General features: G+C 50.5%; 1 protein-coding gene across 1 annotated transcript in view; it reads left to right on the top strand.

Moving 5' to 3' along the window:
- The first annotated feature begins 621 nt into the window (after positions 1–621).
- Positions 622–23460, top strand: part of ANTXRL (ANTXR like) — a 45836-nt gene continuing 22997 nt past the window's right edge. Inside the window, 11 exon segments of the mRNA XM_031652693.1 lie at positions 622–1223; positions 5747–5818; positions 7382–7453; positions 9504–9585; positions 9704–9737; positions 10737–10813; positions 10891–10959; positions 11320–11400; positions 11485–11545; positions 16284–16382; positions 23125–23197. Of these exon segments, the coding sequence (XP_031508553.1) occupies positions 982–1223; positions 5747–5818; positions 7382–7453; positions 9504–9585; positions 9704–9737; positions 10737–10813; positions 10891–10959; positions 11320–11400; positions 11485–11545; positions 16284–16382; positions 23125–23197 (962 nt within the window). The 5' untranslated portion in view covers positions 622–981.

Genomic DNA, 23460 nt, shown 5'->3' on the forward strand with positions numbered 1-23460 from the left:
GCCACCTGTAAAAGCCCAAGCATCCTGAAGCTGCCATGCCGGGGAAGCCCAGGTCACGGAAGGTTACATGGCCTCCATTCACAGTTCCAGCTGAGCCCAGCTTTTGAGGCCTCCTGCCCAGGAGCCACACTTGTGAGTGGAGCAGCCTCCAGATAATTCCAGTGCCCAATCCTTCAAGTCATGCGGGCTGCTCAAGCCTTCCCATCTGGGGCCCCAGACATGAGGAAGCCCTCCCTACTCTGCCCTGAGTGCCTGATCCTCAGAACCTGTGAGTGTAATAAAATGAGCCTGTTGTGTGTCTCTAAATGTGGGTGGTCTGTTACACAGCAGTAGAGAACTGGAATGTCCCTCACTCACAAGGACTCTGGCAACACCACAGTTTCCATCTTCTTCCAGATCTGCCATCTCCTGGGGGACTTAAGTGTCATACAAATAACCTCCCATTGCCAACACTCTGGCCTCCCAGTCCTTGACCTCCTCACCCACAGCAATGTCCTCACCTGTCACCTGGGCTAACTCTTCCAGTGAACAAATGGCAGGGTCTAGTGGTTTTAAGGGACACCATGAGGGCTGTTATAAGGGAAATGGAGGCTTCCTCTTGTAGCCCTTCCAAAGGTCCTGTGCCCCCCCTCTGGTGTTGTCAATATGCAGGATATTGGGAAGAGCTGCAGGTCACAAAGTCACCATGTCAACCTTCCTGTCAACCATAAAGGAATTCTGTCCCCAGGGTGGGGGAAGGGCCAGGCAGGTAGCTGGAGGCAAGTCTCCCAGAGCCAGCTGCTGACCCTAGTCCCTGCGATCTGGGGAGGTACCTGGTGAAGGGCCGCAGTGTGCACTGGTGAAAGGGCAGGAGGAGGGGTGTGGCCCTTGGGCATAAGGGGAGGCGCCAGAGAAGGTGGCCAGAGGTGGCCTGTGCTCAGCCTATCTGGGCCCTGGCACAGGCACCCAAGAGTGAGGTGGGGTCACAAGGACGGCCAAATAATGAGGAGCCATGGCCGCTGGGGGCCCTGCTTCCTGCTCTTCCTGCTGCTGCTTCCTCCACCACTTTTTAGAGCAGGAAGCCTTCGGTACCATGGACCTGGCTGGAGAATGTTTCAACGCCTGGCCCTGGGCTCCAGGAGGGCCCACCACCGCCATGGCCCAGGATGGGGGCAGCACTTGCGCCAGGGGCAAGCAGGTCACAGATGCCAGGGCTCATTTGACCTCTACTTCATCTTGGACAAGTGAGTGTCCCTTCCAGCTCTGGCTCTGGGTCACCCTCAGGAGCCACCACCTCTTTTTCACTAGGGACAGGACGCCACTCAAAGAGATGCAAGCTTCCGTCACAGAAGCAGGGCCAGCCCTTTGGTCAGACCAGACCTAGGCCTCCTGATCTTCTGAGGCACAAAGAATGCCATGGCTGTCTTTTCCCTGGTGCTTCATCTCCTGGATGAGGAAAAAAGCCACCAAAGGGGTTCTGGATGATCCCCTGTCCCCCCATCAGCTGGGTCAGCATCCTCATCCTCAGGCTGCTGCAACAGCTGATTGCTCAGACCTGCTTCTCAGCAGTTCTCAGAAGTGCACTGTGGATGTTTGGAGTTTTTGTGTTGTTTTGCTTGTTTGTTTTTCACGCAAATAACTTCTATTTTACCGGGCCCCAGAGAGATTGCTTTGTTGCCTGTGTTGGTCATTCTAATGTCACTGCTTAGAGAAGGCCTTTGGTTGGCTGCTTCTAAGTGCTTCTTCTACAACTTGGAGAGCCACGTGATAGTTCCTGCACTTTCAGGAACAGTTGGGTCTGTTTCAGGGTGGCCCTGGGGAAACTGGGCTGTGTATTAGGCACCTTCTGGCTCACCAGGAAGGAAAGAGGCAATGTTCAGCTTTGGAGAGATTGCCTTGGTTCCCTTTCCCACTCCTCCTGCTAGGTGGGAATACTCTCTGTGCTTATTCAGTAGCAGCAGTGGTGCAGTCTTCAGGAGAGCAAGTGCTTTCTGGTCTCCAAAGCCCTTTCCCTGCACTCCTGGCACCTCACCACAATCCTGGGCTGTGAGTAGTGCAGGTATTTTTCTCTCTGGTTCCTGGACAAGGGCGGCTCCTGGAGGTTGGGGAAGCATCCAGAGACAGCTGGTGTGACAAGACTCCGGCTTCCTGTGCCGCACTCTTTCCAGCATCGCAGGTTGAAGTTCCTCTGAATTTTCTCATTCCCCCAGATACTGATGCTTAGGGGACGTACACCCCAGCCCACCAATTCCTATGGTTTGTAACTGCTCTGCTACTCTTGGGGAAGGAGCAACTCCGTTCTGGAGACAGGCAGACTCCACTCACTAGCCACATAGTCTTGGGCGAGTTGCTTCGTCATTCTGTGCCTTTGTGTCTCCCATCTGTAAAAAGGGTATCTTCATTTTCACCTTGCCAAGTGTGATGAGGATGAAGGGAGAATTTGCAGGTCAGAGGCAATGACAGAGGATGGGGATGAAGGGACCTGCCAGGAAAGGCAGAGTCACAGGCTGGAAACTCATAGGAAATGCAGAGGCCCTGATGCAATCCCAGACAGACTGGATGAGGGGGAATGCAGAGGGAGTGCCTAGAATGGATGTAAAGGGAGCAGACAAAAGCAACCTTAATGATTCTTCCTAACAAGGCTAGGGGTAAAGGGTATTGCCCCATTGTAAGGAGGAGGCAATGAGGCAGGCCATGGCCAGGAAATGGCCCACCACAGCCTCCAGATAGACATCCATGGCGCTGAATTGAAACTCTGGATTGTGTGACTCCAAAGCCCATCCAAAGACCATGCAGCTGGGCGGGACCCTGAGAGTCTTGCAGTAGTCCTCCTGGCAGAACAACATCTACTGCCTGCAGGGAGGCTCTTTGGTCATTCATGTCCAGCTTATTCATGAGACTCCTTATTCATTGGTTCATTCATTGGATTGAGCTGGAAGAAAATGAATCAGCCTCCCATGTGCTTCTATTCTTGGCCAGGTGACCTTTTAGGCCTCTAAGTGGGAGTGACCCATTGTATTTTTTTGAGTAATTTTTTAATTGTGGGAAAACATACATAACAAAAATTTGCCATTTTTAAGTGTGCAATTCAGCGGCATTAAGTACATTCACAGCGTTGTGCAGCCACCACCATCCATCTCCAGAAATGTTTCATCATTGCTTATTGAAACCCTATTCTCAGCCGGGAGCAGTAGCTCACTCCTGTAATCCCAGCAATTTGGGAGTCAAGGTGAGAGGATTGCTTGAGTCTAGGAGTTCAAGATCAGCCTGGGAAACATGCAAAATCCTGTCTATACAAAACATATAAAAATTAGCCAGGCATGGTGATGTGTGCCTCTACTCCCAGCTACTCAGGCTGAGCTGAGGCAGGAGGATTGCTTGAGCCTGGGAGGTCAAGACTGCAGTGTGTCAAGATCACACCACTGCACTCCAACCTGGGTGACAGAGTGAGACCCTGTCTCAAACCCCATCCACACCAAAACCCAAAACACCTCTATTCCCATTGAACAATAACTCCCCATTCCTCCCTTTCCCCAAGCCCTAGTGACCTTTAGTGTATTTTCTCTATCTATGACTTTGCCTATTGTAGGTACCTCATGTAAGTGGAGTCACACAATATAATCATACAAACATAATATTTGGCCTTTTCTGTCTGACCTTTTTCACTTAACATAATGTTTTCAAGGTTATTCCATGTTGTAGCATCCATCAGAATTTCATCCCTTTTATGGCTGAATAATATTTGTCTGTATGTATATGTACCACATTTTGTTTATCTTTTTTTTTTTTTTTTTGAGTTGTAGTCTCATTCTGCTGCCAGACTGGAGTTCAGTGGCGCGATCTTGTCTCACTGCAACCTCTGCCTCCTGGTTTCAAGCGATTCTCCCTGCCTCAGCCTCCTGAGTAGCTGGGACTACAGAGGCATGCCACCAGGCCAGGCTAATTTTTGTAGTTTTTAGTAGAGACAGGATTTCACCATATTGGACAGGCTGGTCTTGAACTCCTGACCTCGTGATCCCCCCGCCTCGGCCTTCCAAAGCACTGGGATTACAAGTGTGAGCCACCACACTCGGCCCGTTTATCTTTTCATCTGTTGATGGACACTTGGGTTGCTTCTGCCATTTGGCTATTGTGAATAATGCTGCTATGAACACCGGTGTACCCATATCTCTTTGAGTCCCCGCTCTCACTTCTTTTTGGTATATACCTGGGCGTGGAATTGATGGATCCTATGGTGATCCTATGTTTAGCTTTCTGAGGAAATGCCAAGCTATTTCCCACAGGGATTGCACCATTTTTCTTTCCCACCAACAAAAGTCTAACGTTTGTTATTTTTTAGTTTTTGATAATAGCCACCCAATGGGTGTGAAGTTGTATCTCCTCGCTGCTTTCACTGGCATTTCCCTAGTGACTAGTGGTGTGGAGCATCTTTTCATGTGCTTATTGGACATCTGCATATCTTCTTTGAGGAAATGTCTGTTCAAATTCTTTGCCCATTTTTTTGTTGTTGCATTTTTTTATTGTTTCTTTTTCGTTGTTGTTGTAGGAGTTCTTTGTATATTCTGGATATTAATCCCTTATCAGGTATATGAGTTGCAAATATTTCCTTCCATTCTGCAGGTTATCTTTTCACTCCCTTGGTAGCGTCTTTGATGCACAAAATTTTTAATCTGGACACAGTCTCAACTTTTCTATTTTTAATTTAGTTGCCTGTGTTTTTGGTGCCATATCCAAAAAAATCCCCAAATCTAATGTCATAAAAGTTATGTTTTCTACTAAGAGTTTAAAAGTTTTAGCCTTTACATTTAGGTCTTTGACCCATTTTGAATTAATTTCTGTAATGGTTTATAGAAGGGTCCAACTTCATTCTTTTGCATGTAGACATCCAATTTTCCCTGCACCATTTTTTGAAACTACTGTTCTTTCCCACATTGAGTGTTCTTAGCACACTGGTTGGAAATCATTTGACCACAGACATGACAGGTTATTTCTGAGCTCTCTATTCTGTTCATTGCTCTACATGTCAGTCCTTATGTCAGTGCCATAACAGTTTGATTACTGTAGCTTTGTAATAAATTCTGAAATCAGGAAATGTGTATCCTCAATTTTGTTCTTCTTTTTCAGATTTTTTTTTGTTATATGACTAATGTCCCTTGAAATTCCATATGTAATTTAGTGCAAATTTTTTATTTCTGCAAAAAAATGCTATACAGATTTTGATACAGATTACCTTCTGATTCATAAGCATGCAATATCTATCCATTTATTGTGTCTTTAAATTCTTTCAGCAATGTTTTACAGTTTTCAGTATACATTTCTTTTGCTTCCTTGTTTAAATTTATTCTTAAGTATTTTGTTCTGTTTGATGCTCTCATACATGAAACTTTTTTGGTTGATTTTCCATATTTGGATTGTTCATTGGGGGCTTTTCCAACCAATACATTCTCTCCCATTTCCACTCTACACAGTGCCCCACCTAACCTGATCAGCCACCTGGATGGCCAGCAAAAGCCCCACATCCCAGGAAGCTTCTCAGTCCCAGGCAGATGGGGCTGGGTGGTCACCTTATGCTGACCACTCAACTGGTGAAACTCACGACCTCGGATGATCCAGTGGCCACTGGGGGGTGTACCCCAGCCTCAGCTGTGCTGGGGTCAGGCGGGCTTGTTAAGAGCCTGCTGGGAGGCTGGGGGCGGGGCAGACACTTGCCCACCTGACAGATGCACTCATCTCCCTGACCCACGTCTCCTGTCTCCTTTTGTTTTAGGTCTGGCAGCGTGAACAACAACTGGATTGACCTTTATATGTGGGTGGAGGAAACAGTGGCGAGGTTCCAGAGGTACAGATCTCCCACATGGCAGCCTCCCCTGAGCTGCAGAGAGCTTTTCCTCTGGAAGGCAGGCAGAGGGCACATCCCATCAGATGGGGTGGGCATGGGAGTCCCTCAGTGGGGGACACAGAGCACAAGGTGGCATTCTGAAGCAGGAATGAGGCCAGCGTTCACTGGTTCCATCGGATCTCAGCAGCCTTGACTGGCTCCTGCCTGTGAGCCCCGGCATATTGCAGGAGAGGCAGTTTGCCCTTGGGGACATCACACGCTGGGAAGGGACAATAGGCAGGGAAACCAGTGACTCAGTCCTGGAACCCCGGGTTACACAGTGCTGAGGGCTCAAGTAGGGGACAAAGAACTCACCTGGAAGGTTGAAGGAAAAAGCAGGAACTCCTAAGGACAAAGTCAACGGTGGCTTCCAAGGATGTGCGTCTTTGAACTGGGTCTTGTAGGATGGAAAAGACAGGGACCTGTGGTGGAGTGAGTGGTCTTGCTTGGCTGGGAATGAGGTTAGCTCACGGAGGGCTGGGAGAGGACTGGGCAGGTCAGCTTGAGGCCAAAGCCACAGGGGCTCATTGTGCCAGGCCAAGGAGCTGAGATTTCCTGCTGTGAGCCATGGAGAGCCAGAGAAGGCTCTTGAGCAGAGGAGTGGCATGATCAAGATGGCACTTAAGGAAGAAAAGTCTGATGACTGTGGGTAAAATGAATGGGCAATAGGGCAGGAGCCGTTAGGAGCTCTGCTGGGGACATATGACAGCACTGTCACTGAGGGCTACTGAGGGTCAGCCAGCAGGAAGGAGGGTCAGGGAGAGGAAAGGGAGGCCGTGTGCATGGCTGCCAATAGGGAGTCGCTCCTCTGAGGTGAAGGAGAAATGAGGGAGAGGAGGGAGAGGAGGGAATGGGGTGAAGAGGCAAAGAATTTTCCAGTAGAAGGGAGGCCAGCTGGGAGGGCTGTGTGTGCATCTCCCTGCCTGTTCATTATAAGGTATATGTGTCCGTGTGTGTGTGCATGTGCCCGTGTGCGGGTGCCTTCTGTGTGTGTGTTCATGTGATTGTGTGCATGTGTGGGTGCGTGTGTGTGTGTGTGTGCATGTGTGTGTATACGTGTGTGTATGGGTGTGTGTGTGTGGTGTGTGTGGTGTTACATTAAGTTACATTAAATTAAAACAGTTAGTGCCAAATTACATTAAATTAAAACAGTTGGTGCCGAAACCCGACCTGGGAGGACACCCTTCCTCAACATCCCCTAGGGGTCTGCGTGCCTCTGCGTGTGTGTGCCTGTATGTGCATGTGTGTGCATGTGTGTGCGCCTGTGTGTGCATGTGTGTGCGCAAGTGTCTTTGGGGTGTTGGAAGTGTGAGGATGCAGTGAGTTGCCATCCTGACTCTCTCTTCTGTGGAGCCCTTGTCTCCACAGGCCTCAGGGTCCTTCACTACATTTATCTCACCTCCTTGTGTCCAGCAAGGGACTCCAAAGCGGAAGGGTTGGGGCGGGAAGTGCGGAATTGGCCTCACCACCCTGGCTTCTGAGCCGGTGCCTCTGGCTTCTCACCAGCACATGATTCCTTCACAGCTCAGATATTCGGATGTGCTTCATCACCTACTCCACAGACGGCCAGACTGTCTTGCCACTCACCTCAGACAAGTGAGTGCTGCTTGGATCCCCCAAGGGGTCTGGTCAGCTTGGCCAGAGGGAGCTCCAGGGAGCTGAGGGGCTCCCGGAGACCTTGGTTGGGAGCCTGACAGCACCCAGGGCAGGCCGGTCAGGGCAACTCACAGTACCCACCTGACCTTAGCCCCGCTCCCCTGCACCCTCCTACCCATGGCTGCAAGGTTACCTGCAGGCCCCTGTGCTCCAGTTCTCAGCCTCCCCCACTTCACGCTCCCCTGCCCTCTCTCTGCCCTGCCTCCTTCCCTGAAAGGTGGCTGTGAGGATTCCCGGGGTGCAGGGCCAGAGGGTGGGGTGTCCTGTGAACACACTGCATGCTGTTTGCTTGTTCCCTGCCCTGGCTAGTGGGAGCCGTAGACAGGTCAGAGCTGGTGGTGGGAGTCGTGGGCTTTAGTGCAGGGATGCTGGCAGGCCCAGACTGGGGAGTCCCTGGGTGGGGTTCTGAGATCCAGGGCAGGCTGGGAACATGGAGGGAGGCAGGAGGAATAAGCTCAGACGGCTGGAGCCCAGGCCCAGCAGGGGGCACTGCAGAGTTCCTGTTTGGTGGGAGGTGAGGGCCCTTCCAATGCACATGCCCGGAACTGGGCCCAGAGGAGGTGAAGCACAGAAGAGAGGTGAGGACACTGAGGACTGGATGGGGGACTGGCCCCACTTGCAGCTTTGAGGGAATACAGGGTAGGGGAGCTTGAGTTTGTGTGTCCTATGCCTGTGGGTTTGTCAGAGACACTGAGTGTGGGTGTGAGGTGGTAAAAGCAAAGCTCATGGGGAGGACTGTGGTGGGTGACCCAGACAGGGGAGCCGGGTTTGGGCATGGCCAGAGAAAGGCCAGGCCGTGGTCCCTTCTGGGTATGGATCCTCCCTCCTGGGCTGGGCAGGGCGGGCTCTGCAGCTCCTCGCCATGGCAGGGCTGCCCCACAGTGGAAGCCATCCTTCAGGGTCCATGCCTGCTCCAGCCTTGCTGTGCAGGCTCAGCCTGTCACATTGGATTAGCCTGACCCTAAGTCCCTGGGCCTGTCCCAGTCCCACGAGCCAGTCCTTGGCTGCCCCAGCCCATTCTGGTTCTGCTCTAATAGCAGCTGACAGTGCCAGCCATCCCCAGCCAGCCTGCAGATCAGTGTTCAGTCCCTGCATGCACAGCCATCGGGGCTGCCTCTCCAGCCTTTGGTCTTTTTGTCTCAGGGCACAGAAAGTCAAGGAGGCCAGGCAGTCTAACTAAGCAGATTTGGTACTTCCTGTGTCAGGGTAAAGATAGAGCAGGAAACTGAGTCAGGGTCAGGGGTCTGGGGCCGTCGGGGCTGGGTGTAGGGCTGGGGGTTTGGCAGGATGACTTTTCCCAAATGCAGCCCTACCTGTCAAAGGATGGAGTGCCCAACACAAGAGAGTCTTTGTTAGGGTTACGGATTGGGTTAGAGTTAGAGTTAGGAATGTCAACCCCATTGTCAGTGGCTGACTCTCAGTTGCCCATCCCTGGTTCAGGACTAGGGCTAGGGCTAGGGCTAGGGCTAGGGCTAGAGTTAGTTAGAGTTAGAGTTAGAGGAGTTAGGAATGTCAACCCCATTGTCAGTGGCTGACTCTCAGTTGCCCATCCCCAGTTCAGGGTTAGGGTTAGGGTGAAGATTAGAGTTAGAGTTAGAGTTAGGAATGTCAGCCCCATTTTCAGTGGCTGACTCTCAGTTGCCCATTCCCGGTTCAGGGTTAGGGTTAGGGTTAGGAATGTCCGCCCCTGTGCAGTTCCTGACTCACAGTTGCTCATCCATGGGAAGTTCCCACTGTCACCAGAGATGGCCAAGCAGGGCCCTGGTGAAGTTCCCCAGGCCTGCATTCTCTGTAACTGCGATGAGCTCAGAAGGGCTTGAAATCTCTGGTCAAAATCACGATGAGGAATAAGCAGGACAAAGCCCTTGCCTGGCCCCCTCCTTCATCCGGGAGGCCTTGCACAAAGAACAGTGGCTCCCGGAGAGCTTGGGAGCTGATTTTTAACAGTCAATGTCTTTCCAGGTCAACCACCTTTTTAAATTTTTTTCAGGAATAGAATAAAAAATGGTCTTGACCAGCTTCGGAAAATTGTACCTGATGGACACACATTCATGCAGGCAGGATTTAGAAAGGTATAGACCCCTTGATCTCCTAACTCTAACTCTAACCCTAACCCTAACCTACAAAATCTTAGAGCATCAGTGGGATCATCTCACTGTCCAGGCTCAATATTTCTTCATTTTCTTGCAGGCAATTCAACAGATTGAAACGTTCAACTCCGGAAGTAAGCACCTGCCGTCCGCATGGTGGTCCCATAGGGAGAACAGAGCTGGGCGAGAGCCTCAGAGAGCTCTGTGTGCAGATTCTGCAAGGCCACCCCTGCCCTGCATCTTGGAGCAAGTTGCTCACCCTCTCTGAGCTCCAGCTCCCTCCCTGGTGCAGTGAGCATAGTAAGCCCCCACCCCATGGAGTTCTGAGAACTGTGTGAGATCCTGCGTGTGCACCCCTGGTGCTCATAACCCTGAGGTGCTTGCCCTCCAGCTGGGCTGTGTGAAAAGGAAAAGAGAAGAGCCAAGGGGTTTGCCCCGTTGCATGCACCTTAGTCTTCCTCCTCCCTTCTATGTCTCCCCTCCGAGTGACTTGCATTCTCTGACCTGTCTCATGTGGTACAGAAGGCTGTCCGGGGCCCCCAACTCCCCTCCCCACCGTGTCGCTGCAGCTCTTGTCAGGAAAAGGCAGGGCTGGTGAGGAAAGGCATTGAGGTGGCTGTGGGGTCCCCTGCCCAGGTGCCACTGACCTGGAGTCCTGAACTCCTGGGCCCAGAGATGCTGGCAGGACTGCCTGCAGGCTCTGCTCACAGCAAGACCCAGCCCCCTGGGAGCCTCCCTGAGCCTGTCTGTTACAGGAGGGCCCAGCAGCTCCTCCTGCTGCCCGTGGGACAGGCCTGTGGTTGTTGAGTCCTGGCTGGAGCTGCCCTCAGGCAGAGGTGGTGCAGGCTGCTAGTGGGTGAGGATTCAGGCAGCCTGGTGGGAAAGACTGTGCCCCTTTCAGCCCCTCCTCTGTAAAATGGGTGCTGGGCTGAGACCTCCCTTACTCTAGGGGGTCTCTGGGTGGCAGGTGCTTGGGTCTTGGCAGCCTCTCCTCTGGAGGATGAGGTGGGGGCACCTGGCCATGCCCTGGAGTGGGCAGTGCTGTGGGCCCAGCCACCTGCAGGGGCTCCGGAGCTTCTGGAGGTCACTCCTGGTGCCTTTGCTGAGCAGGCCACTCTTTGTTTCTTCTACAGACAAGGTTCCCAGCATGATTATTGCTATGACTGATGGAGAACTGGTGGCACATGCATTTCAGGACACTCTCAGAGAAGTGAGTCCAGTTCATACTTACCAGCATTTTGCTCCATGAATTTTGATGACTAATACTCAATGCCTTCTTTCCCTTAGGCTCAAAAAGCTCGGAAACTGGGGGCCAACGTTTACACCGTGGGTGTGGCCGATTATAAGCTGGACCAGGTAATTCCAAACAGGTGACCAGGCGCCACTTTCGAGCCTAGTGGGGAAAGGCGTCCCAGGTGGCTTTCCCAGGGCCACCCCGAGGATGGTTGTCTAAGCTGCCCCAAGTGAGATGGGCCAATCCATGGCCACTGCAGAAGTGATTGACAGCATGTTGTACAAATCCCACGATGCCAGAGGGGAGGGTGGAAGAGCTCCCCGCTCCCCAAGAGTGGGCTGCTGGCTGGAGAAGCCTGCAACATTCAGAGCCTGACATTCTGCTGCCCCCAAAGCATGGGGGCAAGACACTGTCCCCTGGGCCTGGAGTCTGCTGCATCCTCACCTCCTGGCGGGGATCCAAGCCAGCTCTGCTCTCCGTAGATAACAGCAATTGCAGACAGCCCGGAGCACGTGTTTGCAGTGGAGAATGGCTTCAAGGCCATGAGAGACACCGTTGATGCTGTGAGTGGGCGGAGGTGAGGGCTGGGGCCTGGCTCCTGTGACCAGGCTCCACTCTCCCTGCTACTTACCTCCACTGTGTTCCAGCTCACGTCAAAGGTCTGTCTTGATGTGACATCGGTGGAGCCTCCCACTGTGTGTGTAGGAGGTGAGAGCTGCGGAGGCCCCGCGGTAGCCACAGGGTGGTGTGCATGGGTGCAATCGTGTATGGAGTGTGTGCATTTGCTTGGTATGTGTGGGGGAGGATGTGTGTGGGGGAGGATGTGTGTGGGGGAGGATGTGTGTGGGGGAGGATGTGTGTGGGGGAGGATGTGTGTGGGGGGGGATGTGTGTGGGGGTGTGAGTGTGGTGTGTGTATGTGGTGTGTGTGTGTTTGGGTGTGTATGGTGTGTGTGTGTAGTTTGTGTGGGTGCAGTGTGTGTAGTATGTGTGGGAAGGTATACTGTGGGAGGCTTGATGTGTGTGAAGTCTGTGGGAGAGGGTAATACGTGGTCTGTGTGCTGTGGAAATGTGTGTGATTGTGCGGGGTGTGTAGATGTGCTGTGAGTGTGGTGTGTGGGGTATGCATGAGTGATGCATCTGTGTGTGTTGTATGTGTGGGGTGTATGTTGTGTGGGAGCTGAGGTGCTGTGTAATATGTATGTGGGGGTGTGAGTGTATGTAGGGGGCATATATGCATGTGTGTGTAGTGTATGTGCAGTGTGTGTGTGGCATGAGTGGGGGTCTTGTGGGAGTGTGTGGGAAGGTTGCCTGGTGTGTGGAAGGCTGCTGGTGTGTGGGAAGGCTGTCTGGTATGCAGGTATGTGGAGTCCAGTGTGTGTCTGTGTCATATGGGGAGTTGGAAGTGTGTTGCTGATGTGTGTGGTGTGTGTATGGGATGTGATGTGTCTTCGGTATTTTTGGTGTGTGTGTGTTTGCTATTTATGTGTGTGGTGTGTGGGTGCGTGTGCTTTGGGTGTGTGGTGTGATGTGTGTGGTATGGGGTGGGTTGAGTGTGTTTGTGATGCAGTGTGGATGGGTGGGTGGGTGTGGATGTGTGGCCCACATGGGTGTAGATGTGAAGGTGTCTGTTGAGGTGGCAAGAGGGAATATGTGGGGGTGGGAGTGTCCAGTGCCTGTGGCCACCAATTGAGTGTGCTGTTACCTCCACAGCAATAAGTTTAAAAGCAAGAAAGAAGACATGTGTGAGAAGCTCTCAGGGAAACATGGCCGAAATGGCATGGAGCCGCAGGTAGCAGACCACAGGCCAGGAGCAGCTGAGGGCTCCTCCCAGGGAAGGCCAGGCAGGTGCAGAACTGAAATATCTGTAATTTACCACATCAGCAAAACGGGAAACAGGAACCAAGCGGTTATCTCAGGGGATGAAGAACAAGAAGTGGGGGCGTCAACATGCCACAGCACCCTGTAAGCGGAAGGAAACCTCCATAGCCCGACAAAGGCGTCCACACAAACACCCTCGGCTCACCTCAGTCCTACAGGATCAATCCCAGTGCCTGTCCATGCTGTCTGGGACATAGCGAGGATGCCCTCTTGCCAGCCGGGCTCCCAGCATGGGTGGTGACAGCCCTGTGAGGGCCTCTGTGATGCCTCTGTCTGTGCTGAGATCTTTCTGTGCAGGCTGGGACTCTGCATGGCCAGCAGTTGCACAACTGCGGCTGCTGGAGATGAAGGGAGCCCTGGGTGTCCTCCCTCCATGGGGACAGCACGAGGCCCTTCACAAGACCACCAGGCCCTCCAGCAGCTGGGCTCTGGCTTCCCTGTTCTTCACTGCAGGGTGCCCTGGCAGTAGGCTGTGGGGCACACTGTCCTTGTCTGAGCTCTGCTCTCCATGGGCACACGACCAGGAGTAAATTGTCCAATTCCAGCGAGCTCCAGCGGTGCCTCTCATGAACAGAAAGGACACTGTCAGGCCTGTTGTGAGTCCTAAGGCACTGGGCTGTGTGGGGACTGGCACAGGGCTGGGAGCTGGTAGGTCCCACAAACGGGAGCTGTGCTGACATTTCCATGATTGGTCCTGGGCTCTGTCCCTGACCCCACCTCTCCCTGATGCAGAGCTGAGGGTGGGGGTGGAGTAGAGAGAGCTCCCCTCCCCATCGGGGTCTCTTTCTGCTGCTTCTGATTTAAAGCTGCTCGCTCAGCGGTGCAGCAGTTGTGACAGCTGTGCTCCTCTGATGATGTCCCCTGGACATGCACAGGCTGTGGCGTGTGAGCAGCCTATCAGCCCCAGGTGAGGATGTAGTCATCCTCCTCCCACAGGCAGCTGAGTCAGGGTGACAGGTGCCCTCCTGCCCCACCAGCTCAGCCCTCTGCGTCTGCCCATGCTTGTACAGCAGTCACAGCCCTGAGCTGTCAGCTGTTGGCTGCTTGGGCAAACTGCCCCCATGGAGGGTGAGCAGTCACAGCAGGGAAAGGGCTTGAGGCAGGAACCTGAAACCCAAAAGATACAGCAGAATGGAAGCCCATCCGGCTGAGGCTGCCACCCAGAAGCCAGGGAGGGCTCAGAGGGAGCCAGGAAGGAGGCCAGGGAGGAAGGCATGCAGCCCAGACTCCCTTGTTTAGCCCTGGGCCTCATATCCAGCCTGGGAGAGGCCTCTGGTGGCCTCACTGCTCCAGGCCCATCCTGAAGCCATCCACCACACATGGCTGGAGGATTTTGACAGGGACCTCCCTCTCTAGCCTGGCAGGTGTCTGAGGCTCTTAGCAGGAACCCCAGGCCCTCCAGGGGCTACTCCCTGCTCTGGGAGCCCTGTGCAGAGGTGGGACCAGGTGGGGCATAGGCACTCTGCAAGCCCTGCCTCACCTTGAAGGGCTGAGCCCACCTGTCCCTCACAGCCCTGTTCAAAGGGCACCTCATCCTGGAAGCCTTCCCTGATGACCAGGCCCTCTGACTCCCTGAAGCCCAAGGGCTTGGTCTGTGCCTCTCATCAGTCACTTGTCACCCAGGATGTATCATGACTTCTGGTTGTCTATGTCCAAGCATAATTTTCTTTTTTAGTTCTTTGGTTTTCTTCCACCCTTTTATTGTTGAAATTTTCAAACCTATAGGTGAGTGGAAAGGATTGTGCAATGAACACCAACACACCTACAACCACCACTGGGATTTTACAATGAATGTTTGGTCACGTTCCTTTCTCTCTCTCTCTCTCTCTCTTTATCCATCCACCTTGGGAAAAAAATGCTTGCTTGCAATACATAGAATACATAGTCCTAACGCAGCCCAGGATGTAATTTGCAATTACCCTGTCCATGGAGCTTTGGGGCAGCCCTCAGTCCTGCTTAGGCCAAGTTGGGCTGACCAAGGGGCGCAGGCCACAGGCCCAGTTGCTCCCTCCCGGGTGCACACTGAGCCCAGTGTCTGGCTGGTCAGGGCTTTTTGGAAGCCTGAGTCGGGAAGACGTTGAGAGTATCTGGCAACATCAGATTTGGAAGCAGCTGCTGTCAGCCTTAGCGGTGGGAGAGAACCCCATGCTTGCCCTGTGGGGGCCCATGTCTAGTTTCTCAGAACAGGGCACCAAGTTGGCATTTCCTGCTGTCTCTCACAGCCTCAGTGCCCCCACCAGGCCCAGGCTGTTCTGAGGGCAGTGTAGTATCCATCAAATGGGTGCCTACAAGGGCCGGGCTGGCACCTTGAGCAGGAAGAGTAGGCCAGGCTCAGCCAGCTGATGTCAGCAGTCAGCGTTGAGGGCCTTGAAGTGAGGTGGGCCTCGGAGCTCCTCATCTGAGGAGCATGGTTCCCTAGGTCCCAGCCAGGAGCTGACATGGAGAAACAAACCCACTGAGGCCTGCATTTCCCATTTTCCAAGGAAGCTAGAAATCTAGATATTTCTGGGAAATGTTCAGGCTTTCAACTGCAGGCTCCCATTCTGAAAGCCTCAGAAAGCATGTCAGCAGGCCAGCTTCACCCACAGCCTGCCTTGAAGGTGTGACGCTGCAGGAAGGCAGGAAGCAGGGTTCACAGGGCTTTCTAGCAGGTGCATGAATCAGGGGGCACCCAGGCATCAGCAGGGATTGGTATCTGTGAGGGGCCTGGGCCAGGAGGCAGGGGTGGAGGCCAATGCCCTTGGCAGCTTCAGACCTGTGGTAACCCGGCTGGCTCCTGGGGCCAGCCCTCACCTGCCCTGTGCCTCCGGTGGTCTTTGGCTCATGGCAGGAGTTGCCCTTCCACAATGGTGGAAGGACACACTCCCCTGAGCCTCAGGGTGGGTGCCCTGTGGTCCTTACTGGTTCAGGAAGAGCAGGAGATGAGGAATCACCTGTAGGTCTCTGGAATCACAGTTAAAACAGGGCTTCTGTGATGGATTCCCCTGAGCAGGGTCCTAGGTGACTCGCCTGCCGCACCCGAGTCCTGGCCCTGTCACTGTGGGTGTCCTGCCTGCCACAGGCACACAGAAGACAGAGGGGAGAGACCCCAAGTGTTCAGCAGCCCTGAAGGAGGCATCCAGGCCTGGGTGCCCAGCTGGGTGCATGAGACATGGTGTCTTCAGGCAGCATTATGGCTCCGCTTACACCTTACATCAGGGAGGGCCTGGCTGAGTGCACGGCCTGCACACCTGGGGCCCGAGGGAACACCACGAATTTCAGGGCAGGAATAGCACTCTGAGCCTACCTGTGCCGGGACCAAGGCCTTTCCTTAGCGTTTTGGTTCAGGAATGGTAGGGAGAGGGCCCTTGAGTGTTTGAGGCCCAGACGCCTCCTCCTGGACCCTCAGTGACACCAGGTGAAGATTTGACCCAGTGGGCACATAGATGTTGGTTCAGACGCAGCTCTTTCCTTACAGGAGCCTCTGCGAATTCGGTTTTGGGGTTGGATCTCCAGGAACAGGGAGGTCAGAGGGGAGGCAGTCCCCTACTCTTCCTCACTCAGACTTTTGAACGTTGTCCTTGCAGAACCCTACCATGTGGTTGTTCATGGAAATGGCTTTCAGAATCTAAAGAAACAGGATGAAGTTATTTGCAGATTTATCTTCAATGAAAGCACTATCGTTGGTGAGTTGTCTCCTCCAGTGCCTCTGAGTCATATATTTCCCACACAATGCTGCCTTCCCCACAATAAGCCTCCCAGCCTTAGCTTCCCATTCCCTTGGGCCGGTGGTTAGAGGCCATGAGGACAAGTGGAAGGAGGCACTGGGGCTCAGCCACCTCCTTCATCTGCCAAGTAGGGAAGTAACAAATCCCAAGAGAGCATCTCAGATCAGGGCTTCCCCCTCAGTGAGGCTGGAAGGACTCGAAGCCCACAAGGCTACTCATGGGAAATGGTGGCAGCCCCGGAGGTCTGAGCCTGGCTGGCCAGGTGCACCAGTAGCTTGCCCAGAGGGGTGTATTTACCTTGCATTGAGGGAGGATGCCAGCCTGTAGGCCTGGGCCCTGGAATCCTGGCTCAGGCACACATTGACTGTGTCACCTTGACCAGATGAGTAGTATTCTACTCTGAGCCTCTATTTTCTCAATTTAACATGGAGCCAATATGGTGCTGGCTGTGTATCCTTTAACTGAAATGGTTGGGACCACAAATGTTTTAGTTTCTTAATTTTTTGAGGTTTTGGAATGTGTGCATTATGCTTATGTTTCAGCATCCCAAACCGCAAATTTGAAATCTGAAATTCTCTGTTAGGCATTTCTTTTGAACATCATGTTAGTGCTCAAGAAATTTTAGATTTTGAAAACATTTTAGTGTGGTTTCATATTACAGATGGTCAGCCACAGTTGCACCTAACTATGCAAATCCATAAGAGCAGTTGGTTACGTGGAAGGGCTATAGACTTTAAAAATCCTGTTGTTGACTATAGTTAGGCATCAGGGGACCTCTGTGATGGTGGAGTGGCCTGAGGAAGCGCAGAGTCCAGGCAGGCTGTGCCCTGGGTGCTGGGGAGGGGCGTGTGCTCTTCCCTACTGAGTGCCTGGGGTGCAGTTGGATTTTTGCATCCTCCTTGATCTTCCCAGGTGGCCCTTTGATACATTCATTTGATCTGATGATAATATGTTCACTGACATCTAATTCCAGGGCCATGTGGTAATCCCAGGATGACTTCTCTTCCCCCAAGAGGCTTCTTGGCCATTTTCCTCTTTTCCATGAATACATAGGAAGGGCTGGGCCTGTCATCCCCACATTCCCACTCATTAGAATTGTGTGGATGGTCTCAAGGAATTCGGTTTTCACTGGGTTATACTTTCTCAGGAGTGTCTTAGGGACTGAGCATCCCCTTTCTAAGGAAAGGTAATGCTTATTGAGCACTTACATCAGATATTGTGCCAAGTGCCTTACACACAGTATCTCCCTGAATCCTCAAAGCAGCCTCACAGAAATTCCTTTGAATGTGTCAACCTAAATAACAGACAGACAAGGGCTCTTTACAAGAAAATGATGTTCATCTGAGAATGGGCATCACAGTGGGAATGCGCATCCATAGGAAACTACATGCATATTCAGGAAGGTTCGATTTGACAAGAGATGTGAGGAGGATTACATAATTGTTTGAGTTAATTCTTCTTGGCTACTAAGGTCAATAATAATAGAGGTGACCCCAGTGTGAGGTTGCATGGGCAGTAGCTGGGCAGATGTCCTTGCAAAAGTTGCAATGGTCTTTGTACAAGGTTGTAGTTTTGCAGAGACTTGTGATGGTTTTTGTTATCAGGTATACAAGCTCGTGAATCCTCTCTTCATAGACTTCCCCATCTCAACTTGCCAGGATTTTTTTTTTAAACATATTAACTCCATTTTGATTTTGACAATGTTCACAGTTTCTTCTTTTTGATGAAAATCTTTTGGCTGCTCATGGTGGCTCACGCGTGTAATCCCAGCACTTTGGGAGGCTGAGGCAGACAGATCATGAGGTCAGGAGATGGAGACCATCTTGGCTAACACGGCGAAACCCCATCTCTACTAAAAATACAAAAGAAAAAAAAAATTAGCCGGGCGTGGTGGCAGATGCCTGTAGTCCCAGCTACTCAGGAAGCTGAGGCAGGAGAATTACCATATATTTTACATGAGCACTCATTTATTTAAGTCATTCTAAACAGAATTCCTTAAGGGATTTCTGGATGACTATGTCAGATTTTACCAAGTAGACACAACATAAAACTTGTACGTATGTGTAAACACACCTAAACATATACATACACACACAAAGATTTTATAGCTTACATTTTAGAATGTTAGTCATAAGACAATGGAGCATACAAACTCACCAGTTAATAAAAAGCCTGTTGTGGCAAGGTGAGGTGGTTCATGCCTATAATCCTAGCTCTCTGGGAGGCCAATGTAGGCAGATCGCTTGAGTTCAGGAGTTTGAGACCACCCTGGTCAATATAGCGAAACCCTAGCTCTACCAAAAACACAAAAAGCTAGCTGGGTGTCATGGTGCAGGCCTATATTTCCAGCTACTCGAGAGGCTGAGATGGGAGGATCACTTGAACTTAGGAGGCAGAGGTTGCAGGGAGCCAAGATCGTGCCACTCCACTCCAGCCTGGGTGACAAAAAATTTTAAAAACATAAAAAATAAAAGTCTGTTGAATACAAATTATATGTCTGACAAAGTTAGTTACTGTTCACATGGCTAAACTTTATTTGCCCTTATCAGTAATCCAGTGAAGGCTACTGATAAAAATTTTGAGTAAAACAGTTTTTATAACAGTTTGGTTTTTAACAAGCTGCTTTTTTTTTTTTTTCTTTTTTCAGCTTCAAATGAATTTAGAGTTAAATTTTCAACGTTTACATTTAGCTATGACTGGTTGAATTAGATGATAAAAACAAAATCTCCAAGTAGCCTTGAATGTATCTTTTGTTTGCTAGTCCAGTTTGTTTGACTGGGAAGGAAAGCATCTTAGCAGTTTTGGTTAGTACAGTGTTGGGTTAGTATAGTATTGGGTTAGTGTAGTATTGGGTTTTCCTTTTTTTTGGTCCCTGCACGTCACACAAAGCAAAATTTTTATGCCAGACTGAGACATATTACTGCTCTGAGTTTAAGATTTTGACCTGTTTAATCCAAGAGCCTAACTTTTATAAACATTTATCTAGTCCTTTTTTCAAACTATTCATGTTTTAATTAACTGCTTCATCACTCTAATTGTTAGACAAACCTAAATTTACATTTCTAAAAAATGTCTAGGTTGTTGGTTACCATGGAGCTTTTGTAATTTGTAAAGTGATTGATTTGAATGCCCCTTTTGGCGTTTTTAAGAAAATCTTGGCTGGAATGCCATAAGCAGTGAGCTTATCGCAATACCAGTAGACAAGTCTGCAGATTTGAAGCATATAGACAGAAATAGAGATAGAAAGAGAATTTAGAGGATTCTACATGTTAACTCTATATTGGCAGAGTTTTTTAGAGAGTTCGAATAATGACTATTTGGCTCTGAATTTTCCTTGATGGAATTTGCCCATCCGTTTTAAAATGTGCAAAAAATGGGCCATAGTATGTAATTGGCTGGAATCCCAGAAAATCTGGCATGCCTTAATGCTTGAGAATCCCATTCCATTTCTTTTTGATCTCTCCAGTGCAAAGAAAATCCTGAAAATCTCCTGTCAGGAAAGGTCAGGAGTTTGGACTGGTGCTTTGGACAGAGGCAACTGCCCTAGTGGCTTTTAGTTAGCCATCCTGCCTCCATTATTCAGAAACTTATTTTTACCAGGAGAATATTTTCAGAAACAAGCAAGAGAAAAGAGCCAAATCAATTACAGACACACAAAATCATTGTTCACAGAGAACCAAATGATTCACAGAGAACCAAATGAGCTCAATGAACCAAAATCATTGTTCACAGAGATTTTAACCCAGGTGTGCAGCTCAAACAAAATATTTAATTAGGAATGCAGAACTAAAAGTGAATTTGCCAGAAAAGACATGCCTCACAAACAAATGTAAATTATGTAGAAACAAGGGTGCTCAAATCAGAAGAACACTTGTCATTATACCAGAAAGAATTTACCAGAAAAGACAAAACATTGTTATCATTTCAGGAGGGATATAAGGTCTTTGGTTACAGTGGCCTTATCTAAATCAGATGCTGAATGATGTCAAGAGCTTCTACCCAAAAGTAGGAGGCTCAGCCTGAAAGAAGACTCAGGGCAGAAAAAGCAAGTCACAGAAACAGAGAGCTCAAAGGGCTCAAGTGACGACTGCACACCAGTTCCAAGAATGGCTGATTTCTTCCAATAGTGGTCCTACTCTAGGTCTACTTCTGGACACCATTTATGTCAACCTGAACAACAGAGTTTCTCTCTAAAAGAAAACAGTACTTATTCAGGAACAGTGCCCGGCACTGGGAATATGTGTGCCATAGTAATGTGCATAATCAGGGAGGTAACAAAAGACAAAGGCTTTTAAAGGAGAAATGAAGATTACATAATTGGTTTGAGACCATTATTCTTGGCCAAACAGATCAATAGCAAGGGTGACACTAGTTCAAGGCTGGACAGGCAGTTCTTGGGCACATGTTCCTGTGGACGTATTTTTTTTGTGTTAAGTTTGCAATGGCTTTTGTGCGAGGTTGTGGTTTTTGCAGTCTTTTGTGATATTTTTATTACCAGGCATATAGGCATAAAACCCTCTCTTTGTAGCCTTTCTTAGCCCTATTTTTCATGGATTTTTTAACACAAATGACTTTATTTTTTAACACAAATGACTTCATTTTAGTTCTGACAACTTTCCTGTATGGATGGAGAACTACAGAGAGAAGCATGATGGAAGAGCCTGCCCAGGGCCATACAGTTCATGTTGCAGGGCAGGAAAGCAGACCCAGGCGATCTGCCTGCCCTACCAGGGCCTTCTGCCTCCCTGTGATGGCAGCTGCTGGGAAAGGGGGTACCCAGCCTACCTCCATGAAGGGCATTCAGCTGCCTCCTCTGTGGGCCTGTGGCTGCACTGGCTTCCCACCCTGGAGGTTACCGTCTACCTCTCCATACACAGGCCAGCACTGACGTCTCGCAGCGGGGAGCCCCTGCCACAGCTCTGGGCACCTGCATAGATGGCCATTCTGCTCCTGGTTGATGGCTTGTCCAGGAGTAAAAAGAAGCTTATTTTTAAAAATAATTGAGAACAACCTTTAAACCTATTTTCACTATTAGGAAGATATCCCCTGAAAATGTCCCTGGAGTGTTGGCCACTACTGAACACGCCTCCCCTGCACCCCCCACTAGATGGCAGCGTGCCTTCCCTGGCGACTGATGCCAGCCTGGAGGTGCAGGTCAGGGAGAGACTTCCCTCTGTCCTGCATCTGTCCCTGTGGGGAAGCAGGGGCAGAGCCTGGTTCTGGCTTCTGGAAGCGCCTGGATGCAATTTTTGACAACCTAAATAACAAACAGTGTCTCTAAACAGAAATGCTATTTATTCAGGACCAGGGCATTGCAATGGAAAACACATGCCAGAGTAAACTATGTGCATATTGAGGGAGGTGAAAAAAAAAGCAAAAAAACAGAAGAGTTTTTACGGGAAAATGAGGAGGATGCCATAATTGTTTTGAAATCATCCTTGGCAAAAATGTTGATACCATGGGTTCTACCAGTCCTAGGTTGGCCAGGTAGTTGCTGGACCCTGGGAAGCCGGGGTCCTGGCAGCCAAGCCCAGTAGGTAGAGAGCTGGATCAAGGCCAGCAGGCAGATGCCCACGCCATCCCCCACAGTTCAGGAAGTGTGAAGAGGGCCTGGGCTCAGGAGTGAGAAGGTTCCATGTCTACACGTTATAGAACTCTCCTGAGCCCACCATGCTCCCACAAAAAAGAGTAAATAAATACATAAATAAATAAAAATGGGAAAACAAAATTGCAGACTTAAAAAACAAACCCAGTGCCCTCCTAAGGCTTCCTCATCTTGGTAAATTGTGTTGCTGTCCACCTGGTTGTTCTGGTCAAACTCTCAAATGTCATCTTTGACTCCTCCGAGCTTCCTCTTCACATCCATCCCACCAGCAAGTCCTGTTGCCTCCGTGTTCAAAATATATCCTGGATCTGCCCAACCTGGACAGATTCACTGCACAATAAATAAAACCCCAACCCCTTTCCAGGGCCCAGGAGGCCCTGCCCCCTGTCCTGGGTCACCTCTTTCCCTCCTTGACAAAGTCAGCGAGTCACTGCCCAGAGCATTGGCACATGATCTTTGCCTGGCTGGCTCCTCATCTTTTTAATCTCAGCTGAAATGTCACCTCTTCAGAGAGAATTTATTTTTCATGGAAGTTTACAACACTATACAAAATAACAAGAATTGTGCAATGAACCTACTTTCAATCATTCTTAACCTGCCCCCACGTGCTTTCCTTGGTACCCTTACCACAGAGTATTTTGAAGCAAATCCCTGGCCTTGCATCATTTCATGCTCCTCTAGACCAGAAATTGTGGCTCTACAAGAGAGGGAAGTCACGCATAATGAAGCGGCTGTCCCTTCCCTCTGGTCCCCTCACCTCCTCTGGTCATGGACATCACAGCGCATTGCACTCTTTATCATCTGTTTTGTCCTGTTTATTTTATTTTTTTTAAATTTTGTTTTCTGTGTCCCATGCAATCTCTAAATGTGAGTCCTTTGAGAGCAGGGACTCTGCCTGCCTGTTCCTGTTACACAGCAGAGCGCTGCACAGGGCCTGGGTGTGATGGGTACTCACAGGGGTCTCTGTAAGAGGAAAGCAGAGCCCAGATGCCGGTCCTGGGCCACAGGGTCAGCTCTGCGTGCTGAGGACACACATGGGGAGAGACAGTGGTCAGATGTGTGCATTGACATTCTTCCCATGTCATTTCCTTTTAAATGAACATCCAATCAGTATGGACAAGACTTCCAAAACTTGCCCTGGACCAAAGACAGAAAAACCTGGCAGGAGGCCCTATAGGGTAGGAGGCCAGGGGGTCAGGGTTGGGCACAGTGAGGTATACAGAATGTGGATGTCCCCCCCCTCCGCCACCCTGCTGGGGCTGCACGTGTCTGTGTGGCTGGAGCCGAGAGCAGCCTCCTCCCCACATCCCTTGTTGGCCCCAGAGGTATTCAGGGATCTGCAGTGTTCTAGGGTCTGTGAGGAGGGCAGGATGCAGGAGATAATTGCCCAAGGAATGGTACCTTTGCTTCAGGTTGCGTAAGGATTCATAG

This window comes from Papio anubis, chromosome 11 (assembly GCF_008728515.1).
Source record: "Papio anubis isolate 15944 chromosome 11, Panubis1.0, whole genome shotgun sequence".
Taxonomy (NCBI): domain Eukaryota; kingdom Metazoa; phylum Chordata; class Mammalia; order Primates; family Cercopithecidae; genus Papio; species Papio anubis.